The sequence below is a fragment of the Oncorhynchus kisutch genome, linkage group LG11 (genome assembly GCF_002021735.2).
Source record: "Oncorhynchus kisutch isolate 150728-3 linkage group LG11, Okis_V2, whole genome shotgun sequence".
Classification (NCBI taxonomy): domain Eukaryota; kingdom Metazoa; phylum Chordata; class Actinopteri; order Salmoniformes; family Salmonidae; genus Oncorhynchus; species Oncorhynchus kisutch.
In genome coordinates this window covers 49,809,513-49,822,331 of record NC_034184.2, presented here as the reverse complement: position 1 = coordinate 49,822,331, position 12,819 = coordinate 49,809,513, and the positions used below count along the sequence as shown (strand labels likewise).

General features: G+C 41.5%; 1 protein-coding gene across 5 annotated transcripts in view; it reads left to right on the top strand.

Moving 5' to 3' along the window:
* Positions 1–12,819, top strand: part of LOC109876122 (serum response factor-like) — a 65,051-nt gene that overhangs the window by 34,094 nt on the left and 18,138 nt on the right. For 4 of the 5 annotated variants that reach the window (XM_020468586.2, XM_020468589.2, XM_020468584.2 and 1 more), the window contains exon 2: positions 747–1,013. In XM_020468586.2, the coding sequence (XP_020324175.1) occupies positions 747–1,013 (267 nt within the window). The remainder of the gene's footprint in view (positions 1–746; positions 1,014–12,819) is intronic. The other variant, XM_020468585.2, reaches the window with a different exon arrangement.

Sequence of the window (12,819 nt, the reverse complement as noted above, 5' to 3'; positions counted from 1 at the left end):
TTTTTTTCTCCAAATCATGTCCAATCAATTGAATTTACCACAGGTGGACCCCAATCAAGCCATATAAACATCTCAAGGATGATCAATGGAAACCGGATGCACCTGAGCTCAATTTAGAGTCTCATAGCAAAGGGTCTGAATACTTAAGTAAATAAGGTGTTTCTGTTTTTCGCTTTGTCATTATGGGTTATTGTGTATAGATTGCTGAAATGTATTTAAAAATAAATATGTTTTAGAATAAGGCTGTAACGTAGCAAAGTGGAAAATGTCAAGTGGTGTGAATACTTTCCGAAGGCACTGTACATGGTTATTACCACTCCCCCTTTCCTTTCTCTCCCTTACAACCAAGACACCCATCATAAGGAATGCAATTATTCTCACAATATCACACTCTATTCTTGGACCTTTTATCTCATGATATTTTAGCTACATTTGTGCTATATGTCCAGAATTCACCAGAGAGGTATTTTTAGACTTGCAGTGTGTTTCTTGGCTAGTTGGCTGCAATTTCAACCAGTTATCTGTGGGTAACACCACCAATAACTATGTTTTTTCCTATTACAATTAAGTCTGTGTTGGTAAGGAAAGTTTAAAAAAATAATTTGTTTCAGTTATTAAGAACGTGGTGTGATGTCAGCTTACTTTGTTTATTTTGGCACATGATGCAGACTGATGTTGATGCTCATGCTAAAACTGAAGCTGATATTGGATGTTGATGCTGATTCTCTCCCTCCCTGCCATGACAGGCTTATGAGCTCTCAACGTTGACAGGAACCCAGGTCCTGCTACTGGTGGCCAGCGAGACGGGCCACGTCTACACGTTCGCCACCCGGAAGCTCCAGCCCATGATCACCAGCGAGACAGGCAAGGCCCTCATCCAGACGTGCCTCAACTCTCCGGACTCCCCGCCCCGCAACGACCCCTCCACTGACCAGCGTATGAGCGCCACAGGCTTCGAGGAGACGGACCTTACCTACCAGGTGTCTGAGTCGGAGAGCCTTGGGGAGACCAAGGTGAGTTCTGCTGCTGCTCTTCACCATAAGGACCAGGGTCGTATTCATTAGGCACCGAACATACAAAAAAAATGGACTGAAACAAGGAGGGAGTACATGAACTTGACAAATAAAAAATGCTCATTTTCATTTTCCGTTGCAAAACTTTTTGCTACAGAGTGCCCTAATGAAAATGACCCAGAACAAACTGGCTTTGGAACAGAAACAGAACACATCTGCATGTTCTGCTCATCACTTTACCTGTACTGTACATGCTGTCCGGTTCCCAAGTGTTTACAAAGAATGGCATTGCTATTTTTTTGTTTGTTAACTGTTCTCTGTATTTCAATGCTAAAGGAATTCAGTAATTGCAGTCAACATAGCCACTTACTTAAAAAAGATATTGCACCAGAGAGTTACTATAATAGATTCTCAGTCAAATCCCCCCAGAATTTTATAGCCAAGCACAGCAGAGGAGAACTAGACTAGTTCATCAGATTCACTTTCAGTTATGGAAACTCTTACTGGTATGTATAGAATGAGCTTACTGGTATGTATAGAATGAGCTGTGGTTTGTCACCGGTTTTAAACCTTTGTGTCAAACTCAAGGCAACCTCTTTTGGCTTGTTGCTCGTGGTTTTGTTTGATTATCTACTAAATATTTTTTTATTGGCTCAAACAGCCTGGTTACGTCTCTTGTGGCAGGAAGCAGGGGTGTAAAGACAGACCAAAGTAGTGGAACACGAAACCACTCAACAGAATGGATTAGAAGTCATCTTCAATCTACCTCGCTGAACTTGGCACAGAAAAGCTCTCAAACCCCTGACTATAAACCTGTAGGTCAAGGCAGGTCGGGGTTGTATTATGAGAAGCGTACAGCCGGTTGTATATGTATGTATGGATGTTTTTTTTTTTACAGTATGATTATTCCTGTCGTCCTATAATGTCTATAATACAATACATATTTTTTGACCTTTTAGAATAAAAGTTTTTGTTTTTTTGCATGCTGATTCAGCATGAGCACTGTAGTTACTCACTGTATTAGTGGAAGAAGGGTTTTTCATGAGAAACTCAATATTGCTATTCTAATTGTGCAGTGATATACCTGATACTGTTCTAAAAAGGTAGTAGGCTTTGTGATGTGCAGTGGAAAGAGATTACAATGTTTTAAAGCCATTTGGACGTTCTTTATAGTCAGATGTGCTTCATTACCCAATGGAACACTCTGGATCCCGTTGCTTACATAGTCACGTGCTAGCCACCGGGATTTCCTCCGCTGTTGACTTGATTTAAGTACACTCCTTTGAAGAGGACCTCCTTTGAAGAGGACCATACACTATGTGCTCATTTCATGTTTTCACAAGCCAGTTACTTGCTGTCTACCTTGAGGATGGTGATCAACCTTTGGGTTGTTAAGTCACTAATGCCCGCTTCACTCATTGGTAAAAAAAAAAAAATGGATTCTGCCTCCAAGGCCATATATGGTATGGTTTCCCTGCCTGTTCTCTTGGCTGAGGCTCCTCACATTCCTTATAAGCTGCAGCTGTCTTTGGAGTCCTGCAACAGTGATGTGGTGGTGGGTTGTATGTACATTTGAGTGGGGGGATGGGGGGTGTAGATAGGGATATATTATTTAAGAAGACCGATGGAATGGAAACATTTGGCTGTTATCAGTGATATGTCCCCTTGGATGTCATTGAGACTGGATGGTTGGTGATGGGGCCTCAGTTCAGTTATTGTGTGGAAGATCAATATGTGTGTGAGGGAGAGAGAGACTCTTGAGTATGGTTTCATTGTAAAGGCAATCCAAGTTTAATACATGTGGGGGATCAACACTTGTATTGTTAGACGCTGGCAGATGGTTACTGTAGCCATGATGAACTCTGGATCCCTTTGCTTTAGTTTTCAAGGCTGCTGCTTTGTGCTTCCCTGAAGTCTAGATACCATTGGTCTTGAACACTATGTCATACATACTGTAGAAACTAGTCTAAACATTTCACCTTTTGGTCTGGTTGGTGGAGGGAGAGGGGGAGATGAAGGGAGGGACGGGTGCAGGGTGAAACAGAAGAGTTAGGTCAGCAGCACCCACGTGACAAGATGCAGTCGAGCCATGCTGCCATGTGACATTTGGAAACCTGTTGTAGCCTAATGATGTGTGTACTACTGTACATCATATGATTACTTTCAATAGGAGTGACAGATGTAGAGAAAACCTATCTCCTTTAGTTTTTTGTGTATTTCCCTGTTCCGTCTGTTAGTGGGATTACTCATGTTACTCAAGACACTGATCTAAGGCATGTGTTTTTTTTCTCCATAACAGTTATGGTTATAATTTGAGGAGGGTAAACTGATCCTAGATCTGTGTGTAAGGGTAGCATCCTAGTGACACCATGCCCCCTCTCTTGCACTCCCTCCCTCCCGCTCTCTCTGCCTGGCTGCTAGTATTGTCGTAGTTGTAATTGGGGTGGTTTTATTTGTTCCCTGCAGTTGTTAGTGCAGATCGTGTTTCCTCACCCCCACTGTTGTAACATTGTTGCATTCTTCTCACCAGAGCTCCCACACAAAGACACCACTAGGCCAGAGAATGCAAACTAAGATTTAAAATGTTTGTTTTTCTAGATATTGGTGATCAATTAGTTCAGTTGTATTATAATTGCCACTCAGGGATGAATAATATTGAATTATAATGTTCTCATTATTCAAATCATTCAAATCATCAGCTTAATTTTCTCTATTAGTCCTCATTCCCCATAGTAATGAATCAGGTCTGTTATATTATTCCAGTTGATGGAAAACTGCTGTGGGTAAATGAAGTTTTTCTACTTCTGCTCTCCCAACACTGTACCACTGTGTCTCTCTGGACACAAGGTGAGCTTTGGCTGTGGAGGGCTGCAGCAGGGCAGGGGGCATTCTGTGACAATTGAGTGTCATTGAGATAATGGAAAGTTAATTTACTCAGATATGCAGCCTTATCACAAGGTTACTCCTAAATAGGGAGTCTGTGACACATTTAGTGGAAGTGGGTGGATGGGGGGGGGGGGGGGGGGGGGGGGGGGGGGGGGGGGGGGGAAGGTGAGCGCAATGTGTCGCTGTGCAAGAGAGGGAGGGCTGTGACATTATGTTACCCCCCTTTTTTATTTTACAGTGAGCAAGTGGACAGGCCAGCTGCCATTGGCTGCACCTCCTCCACTTGGGCTGCCTTGCCTTTTTTAGAAGTCCCCCAAAAGGAGCCGTGAATTCCATGTTGCTGGCAGGGTGCCAGTGCGTGAGTTTCGGAGCCAGCAAATGGGAGATTATTAGGGGGACAGACAGCTACCAGTGAAGTTGTAGCTAGCTACGATGGACACTCAATGCAGAAAAGGGTCTGAAGTAGTGGTGGGCTGCCAGTTGTCACCTTCATTTGAGATTTGTTCAACCTCCCATGAGTACTGAATCATCTCACAAGCCTCCAATGGGGGTGGGGGGGGGCAATTCTCATTTCCCCTCACTTTATCTATCATCACAACATTACTTATAGTTGAAAAGAATTGTCACCTCAGTTAAATAGAAGAACGAGCACAAGGACAGGCCATTGTGTGTATGTGTGTGCGCTGTGCGTGCGTGCCGTGTATGTGTTACGTAGAAATTTGACCATGTCTGTGTGTGTAAAAATTATTGGTAATATCTCTCCTGGCTTAAGTAGTATAATATTGTTCCTCAGATGTAAGAGGGTATTTAAGTACATGCATTCTCACTGGAGGGGGCAGATAGATACATTAGCCCAGAGAGGACCCATCCATCCATAACTCCTGTCCCAACTAGTTGCTAGCAGAGATGTTTTTATTTTATTTTTTACCCCGAACAATCTATTTGGACATACTTTGTTAAATCCTGTTGCTGCTCCATTATATTAAGTGGTGTGTTTCTCTGCGTCAGTGTTTTTCTCTTTGTCAGTCTTGGTTTCCTTAGAGATGGTTGCAGTGCTGGAGATGAAGTAAAGGAGTAGGGGGTGTGGGGGCTGAGGTTCCATTAGTGACTAAGCTTCTCTCACCAAGGTCCCATGGAAAAATGACAAAAGAATATAGTTTACCCTTCATAAATAAATGCAGCTGTGTGACATGAGTAGTGTTTGATTGAATGACAGAAAGAGACAGGTTTCAGGTAGAGAATACTACTGGAGGAGAGTTTCAAGAAAATGTAATGCTGCTCTCGTAGAGTTGGCTCCCGTATGTGGAATCTTTATGTCAAGGACAGATGTTTTCTTCTGTACCACCGGACTGAAGGAGTAACTTGAGTGCACTGTGGTAGGCTACATTTAATACACTGCTAGCCTGGCTTGCAGCCTCAGAGCTCGTTGCTTTGGGGAGAGACTAATGCAAGGCTGTGGTTGAAATCTTGTTCAAATTAGTGTATTTCACCACTTTTTTAGTGTTTTCAACCAAAACTATAACTGATGTTCAACATCAGTATGTTGAAAAGAAACTTGGTTTAACATATTTTTTTCCAGGTCGGTTTGAACCAAAAGCCAATGCAGATGTTATGGTTCAATCAACCTGTGGTGAGGAATTCAGAGGAGAGAGTAGAGGCAGAGTGAGATGGTCAAACAAACATGTTTGAGGAACAATGATAAGTCGGCCATAGAGATAGCGTGGCTGAACTGACAGAGTATTAGTGCCATATTTGACTTACTTCGATTCAGTCCAATGCCCCCATTTCTGTAGGAGTTTCCTGCTCAGACAAAGGCCTATGGAAAATGTGATCACGTAATGTTGATAATGATGTGTCTTACAGCATGGTCAGCTGCCCTATAGTAAATTGAGTATTTTCAAATCAACTACTTCTATTTTAAGTATTTCAAAGTATTTTCAAATAGCCTCCTTGTTTCAAAATAAGTTTAAAATACCCCTAGGACCAAGTCCGGGCTTGAGACAACATTTTGAGTGTCTCGGTCTTGTCTCTGGGTCAAATATATACACTCCTTTCTTGAAACATTAATGCGTGCAGTCTTTATATCTATTATAGACATGTTTGTGTCAGTGTGTGACAGGTTTGTGATGCTGAAAGTACAGCAACGGTAATACCAATACACTCCTGTAGGAGAGTGCACTTTTTGTAAAACACAAAGGGCCAGTGGCGTAGTGGAGGCTATACGCAGGTGCTGTAACCCCCCCAAAAAAATGTATGGGCGCAATGTTGCGTATACGCACTTCTTAATCCCTACTGATGCTTATCAAAGTAGTGTGGTGGAGGTATAAGTCTTATCAATTATGTAGCACAATAGAGAAATCATGCACAAAGTAGCCTACACAGTTGCAAAACAACACATAGCCTAGTTTCAGCTGAACATCATCTGCAGGCATCAAGAGCGCACAGCTCTCAACTGGTTTTGGCAGTGAGCGCACAGCTCACAGACCAATGTATTTTTTGTAAAAACTGTCCCACCAATTACAAGTCAAAATGTGATTGGTTGAGTCCACTGTCACTCCAACTGTTTCCCTAATACAGTTGAATGGCACACGCCTTCTATCTAGCTTCTGATGGCCAAGCCAATTGTTGACTTATGCTAGTTAGACTTATCTTCCCAGAGACCACTAAAGAAAAATCCCGATTGGATCTTTTTTCTCTGCAGTGTTAACCCTTTCCTTTCCAACAAAAACTGAAGAGGGGTAGTAATAATTTGTTGAGTGGCTCTATTTTCCCTGAGCATGCATTTTTCCAACATTCTGAATGTCTAAAGAATCCATATGTTTTTCTGAAATATGAACACAGAAATACTGGACATTTTTAACTCTTATTATGGTGGCGATTTGACAAATTACAATCATGGTCTTGAATTAGACTCGCATTTTTCTGGTCTCTGTCTTGACTCGGTCTCGGACCCCTTGTTCCCGACTCTGTCTCACCCCTCTCCGGTCTTGGTCTTGAATCGGTCTTGCTTTAGGTGGTACTGAACACGACACTGCCAAACAGACCTGGGTTCAAATGCATGACGTTTTAAATATTTGTATCTGTGCATTTCACTATTTTCAAATGCATGCCAATACTTTCCTAATGTATTTCCAAATAGTTTCCAATATTCGTCTACTTGTACTTTCAACTTTTTTTTTTCAAAATACTTACATCGAAAATTATGTCAAAGTAATTGAAATACTTTGTGGTATTTGAATCCCAGGTCTGTACTGAAGCAATGTCCGCCCGGAGATTGCAAGGTTGGTGGACTTTCAAATTGGGACCCAATGTCTCTCTGTTTGGCATTGGGGGTAAGGCCCTGAGACAGACTAGCGTCCTGTCCAGGGGATGTACTTCATCAAGCTACCTCACACTTCAGAAACAGGAGATTCACTCCTGCCCTATGGTTCAGACAAGGCTTACTTACTGCTACTACTGAAGAAGGATGCGTTTGAGTGTCACAAGAACGCAGTCTTCTCATACCACTCATGTCAGACCAAAGGGCTGCGACATGACATCTATTCAGGCTGTGGCCTATGGCTCTTCACGCCGGCTGGCCTCCTGCCCTGTCGTCCCAGCTGGTGTGGAAAGGGTTAACTCCCCTCCCGAGGTGCTTGGGTTACCCCCCCCCTCCCACCAGCTGTCTACTGCCCCCTCAGCTGTTCATACACTCACCCTTGTCCTCTCTCTGTCCCCTGTCCCAACCCTGGCCCTCATGGCCCTCCCTCCTGAATACCTCAGACACTCCTCACACCCTCACTCCCACCATGTGGTCTTGCCGGCTAACAACTGGTCCTCACCCTGTCACTCTCTCCTTTTAGCCCCTGGCAAAAGCACTATAGTAGTTATTCAGTGCATTTTGGGCTATTCCTCTCGGGTCGATATATCTCTGTTGATTTGATGTGATTGAACCCAAACACCAGAGTTATTTTGTCTAGATCTACTGTTATCCTATCCCACACATACAGACATGCATGCACATAAATAATGGCCATATGATAGTAGACACACAACTGTGATTACATGATATGATGGCACATATTGGTAAGACTAAATTATGTATAAATCAACCAATTTTTGCACTCTAGTAACCTCAACCCCAGGCTCAATTGCTACCAAGCCGGCTGCAGACGAGATAAGCTCTCAAGTAGAGAAGCAGCACAACACCCCCCCCCCCCCCCCCCCCCCCCCCCTATGCTGTTTAACTAGAGAGGGAAAGGACCTTGGCCTAGTAGAGCTCCCTTTCTCTGTGTGGATTAGATTTGAGGTTTGGAGAGTATGGACACTGCTCTGCTTTGCATTTGTGCCATGCTTATGCTGCTCCCTTCTGTCTGTTTGGCAGTCAGGAATACTCATTTGTCTAGTCTCTGATAAGGAGCATGTTTACAAATTATTAATGTCTAGTAGTGGACACTACTCATATACTATGCGTGTTAGTATGTAGATTATATTCTCAATGGAAATATTTGAGAGTAGATGTCATTTATTGAACCTCTACCTCTATTTTGTGATAGCCCCAAAATGCCTTCCTTATTTTCCTGTCTGCGACATGGGACTGTGGGTTTATGTTGGTGGGTGTGTGGGTGGTTGCAAGTGTGTGTGTGTGAGTGAGAGGAGGGCCCTATCAGTAAAGCTTCTGTAGTCCATGGTGCATCCAGTACCTCTCACCCACTCAATCAGTCACATATAAAAACCAACAGGGGTGTTACTCTGGTTTGCTGCTGCTGCAGTAGCTTGCACTGATCACGAATCAAATGTTATTCATCACATGCTTTGTAAACAACGGATGTGGACTAACAGTGAGAAGCTTACTTACTTATGGGCCCTTCCCAACAATGCAGAGAGAAATAAAAAGAGAAATAAATAGAAAAGTAAAACGCATAATAATTTAAAAAAAGTAATAATAGATAACTTGGATATATACAATGGGTACAAGTACCGAATCCATTTGCAGGGGTACAAGATAATTGAGGTAGTTATGTACATATATCTAGGAATCAAGTGACAGATAGTAAGCAGCAGCAGTATGTGATAAGTTAGTGCAAAAAGGTTCAATGCAGATAACCAAATAGATACCCGGACTAACTATTTAGCAGTCTTATGGCTTGGGGGTAGAAGCTGTTCTAGGTTCTTCTGGTTCCAGACTTGTAGTACCGGTTCGCGTGCGGTAGCAGAGAGAACGGTCTATGACTTTACAGTGTGATGCTTACTTACAGTTGAAGTCGGAAGTTTACAAACACTTAGGTTGGAGTCATTTAAACTTGTTTTTCAAACACTCCACAAATTTCTTGTTAACAAACTATAGTTTTGGCAAGTCAGTTAGGACATCTACTTTGTGCATGACACAAGTAATTTTTCCAACAATTGTTAACAGATAGATTATTTCACTTATAATACATTGTATCACAATCACAGTGGGTCAGAAGTTTACATACACTAAGTTGACTGTGCCTTTAAACAGCTTGGAAAATTCTAGAAAATGTCATGGCTTTAGAAGCTTCTGATAGGCTAATTGATGTAATTTTTGTCAATTGGAGGTGTACCTGTGGATGTATTTCAAGGCCTACCTTCAAACTCGGTGCCTCTTTGCTTGACCTCATGGGAAAATCAAAAGAAATCAGCCAAGACCTCAGGAAAAAAAAGTCTGGTTCATGCTTGGGAGCCATTTCCAAACGCATGAAAGTACCACGTTCATCTGTACAAACAATAGTACACAAGTTTAAACACCATGGGACCACACAGCCGTCATACCGCTCAGGAAAGGAGACGCGTTCTGTCTCCTAGAGATGAATGTACTTCAATCCCAGAACAACAGCAAAGAACAACAGCAAAGGACCTTGTGAAGATGCTGAAGGAAACAGGTACAAAAGTATCTATATCCACAGTAAAACGAGTCCTATATTGACATAACATGAGAGGCCGCTCAGCGAGGAAGAAGCCACTGCTCCAGAACCATCATAAAAAAGCCAGACTACGAATTGCAACTGCACATGGGAACAAAGATCATACTTTTTGGAGAAATGTCCTCTGGTCTGATGAAACAAAAGTAGAACTGTTTGGCCATAATGACCATCGTTATGTTTGGAGGAAAAAGGGGGATGCTTGCAAGCCGAAGAACACCATCCCAACCGTGAAACACAGGGGTGGCAGCATCATGTTGTGGGGGTGATTTGCTGCAGGAGGGACTGGTCCACTTCACAAAATAGAATTATGAAAAATTATGTGGATATATTGAAGCAACATCTCAAGACATCAGTCAGGAAGTTAAAGCTTGGTCGCAAATGGGTCTTCCAAATGGACAATGACCCCAAACATACTTCCAAAGTTGTGGCAAAATGGCTTAAGAACAACAACAAAAAGTTGAGATATTGGCGTGGCCATCACAAAGCCCTGACCTCAATCCTATAGAAAAGGAATGTGCCAAAATTCACCCAACTTATTGTGGGACGCTCATGGAAGGCTACCTGAGACGTTTGACACAAGTTAAACAATTTAAAGGCAATGCTACACTCAATTAGTATTTGGTATGTAAATGTCTGACCCACTAGGAATGTGATGAAAGAAATAAAAGCTGAAATAAATCATTCTCTCTACAATTGTTCTGACATTTTACATTCTTAAAATAGTGGTGATCCTAACTGACCTAAAACGGGGAATTTTTACTAGGATTAAATGTTACGAATTGTGAGAACCTACACCTTAGCCAACTACATTTTAAACTTCCGACTTCAACTGTACATGCCCTTTCCCAAAAATGCAGAGTTAAAAAGTAAGAAGAATTAGCAACTAAAAAAGGAAATATCAACACAAAAAAATAACAAGGCTATACAGTATACAAGGAGTACCGGTACCCAGTCAATGTGCAGGGGTACGAGGCAATTGAGGTAATACTTAATTTCCACCACAATTTGCAAATAAATTCATTGAAAATCCTACAATGTGATTTTCTGTATTTTTTTTCTCATTTTGTCTGTCATAGTTGAAGTGTACCTATGATGAAAATTACAGGCCTCTCATCTTTTTAAGTGGGAGAACTTGCACAATTGGTGGCTGACTAAATACTTTTTTGCCCCCACTGTATATTCCAAATAATATCCATAATGTCCACAGAAACATGTCAAACGTTTTTTATAATCAATCCTCATGTTGTTTTTAAAATATATATTCGATAATATATCAACCGGGTGTGTAGGTTTTTCAATAACACCAGGAGAAACAATGGCCGCTTTACTCTGTAGCGCAGAGAGCCCCCACCTATCCACTTACGCAATGTGATCATTCACGCTTTTTCAAAATAAAGGCCTGAAACTATGTCTAAAGACTGACACCTTAGGGAAGCCATAGAAAAAGGAATCTGGTTGATATCACTTTAAATGGAGGATAGGCATGCTTAGGAACAGAGAGGTTTCAAAATAAGAGGCACTTCCTGTTTGGATTTTCCTCAGGTTTTCGCCTGCAATATCAGTTCTGTTATACTCACAGACAATATTTTTACATTTTTGGAAACCTTAGCATTTTCTATCCTAATCTGACAATTTTATGCATATACTTGTTTCTGGGGCTGAGAAATAGGCAGTTACAAATGGATATGTTTTTTAGCCAAAAATGAAAATTACTGACCCCTACTTGCAAAAGGTTAACAAGAGGTTTATCTACCCATTGTGACCAATTTCAGAAAGGCTTTTACAGCGAAAGCACAACATATGATTATGTTAGGTCAGAGCCAAGTCACAAAAACACAGCCATTTTTCCAGCCAAAGATAGGAGTCACAAAAAGCAGAAATGTAGATTAAATTAATCACTTAGCTTTGATGATCTTCATCAGATGACACTCATAGGATATCATGTTACACAAATGTATGTTTTGTTCGATAATGTACATATTTATATCCAAAAATCTAATTTTACATTGGCTCGTTATGTGCAGTAATGTTTTGATTCCAAAACATCCGGTGATTTTGCAGATAGCCACATCAAATCCCAGAAATACTCATAATAAACATTTGATAAAAGTGTTATTCACAGAACTAAAGATAGACTTCTCGTTAATGCAACCGCTGTGTCAGATTTTTTTTTTACTTTACGGAAAAAGCATAATCTGAGTACGGCGCTCAGAGCCCAATCCAGCCAAAGAAATATCCACCATGTTGGAGTCAACAGAAGTTAGAAATAACATTATAAATATTAACTTACCTTTGATGATCTTCATCAGAATGCACTCCCAGGAATCCCAGTTCACCAATAAATGACTGATTTGTTCCATAAAGTCCATCATTTATGTCCAAATAGCCACTTGTTGTTAGTGTGTTCAACCAGTAATCCATCATCATGAGGCGTGCGTGAGCACTACGTCCAGACAAAAACTTGAACATTTCCGTTACAGGTCATAGAAACATGTCAAACGATGTATGGAATCAATCTTTAGGATGTTTTTAACAGAACTTCAATAATGTTCCAACGGGAGAATTCCATTGTCTGTAGAAAAGCACTGGAACGAGAGCTAAGTCTGTCGGGAGCGCGCTTCACGAGCCTGAGACACTCTGCCAGACCACTAACTCATTCAGCTCCCATTCCCCCCTCCTTTATCGCAGAAGCCTGAAACCAGTTTCTAAAGACTGTTGACATCTAGTGGAAGCCTTAGGAAGTGCAACTTGACCCCATAGACACTGTGTATTCGGTAGGCCAAGCTTTGAAAAACTAAAAACCTCAGATTTCCCACTTCATGGTTGGATTTTTCTCAGGTTGGATTTTTCTCAGGTTTTCGCCTGCCATATGAGTTCTGTTATACTCACAGACATCATTCAAATATTTTTAGAAACTTCAGAGTGTTTTGCAATACAAATAATGATATGCATATATTAGCATCTGGGACTGAGTAGGAAGCAGTTCACTGTGGGCA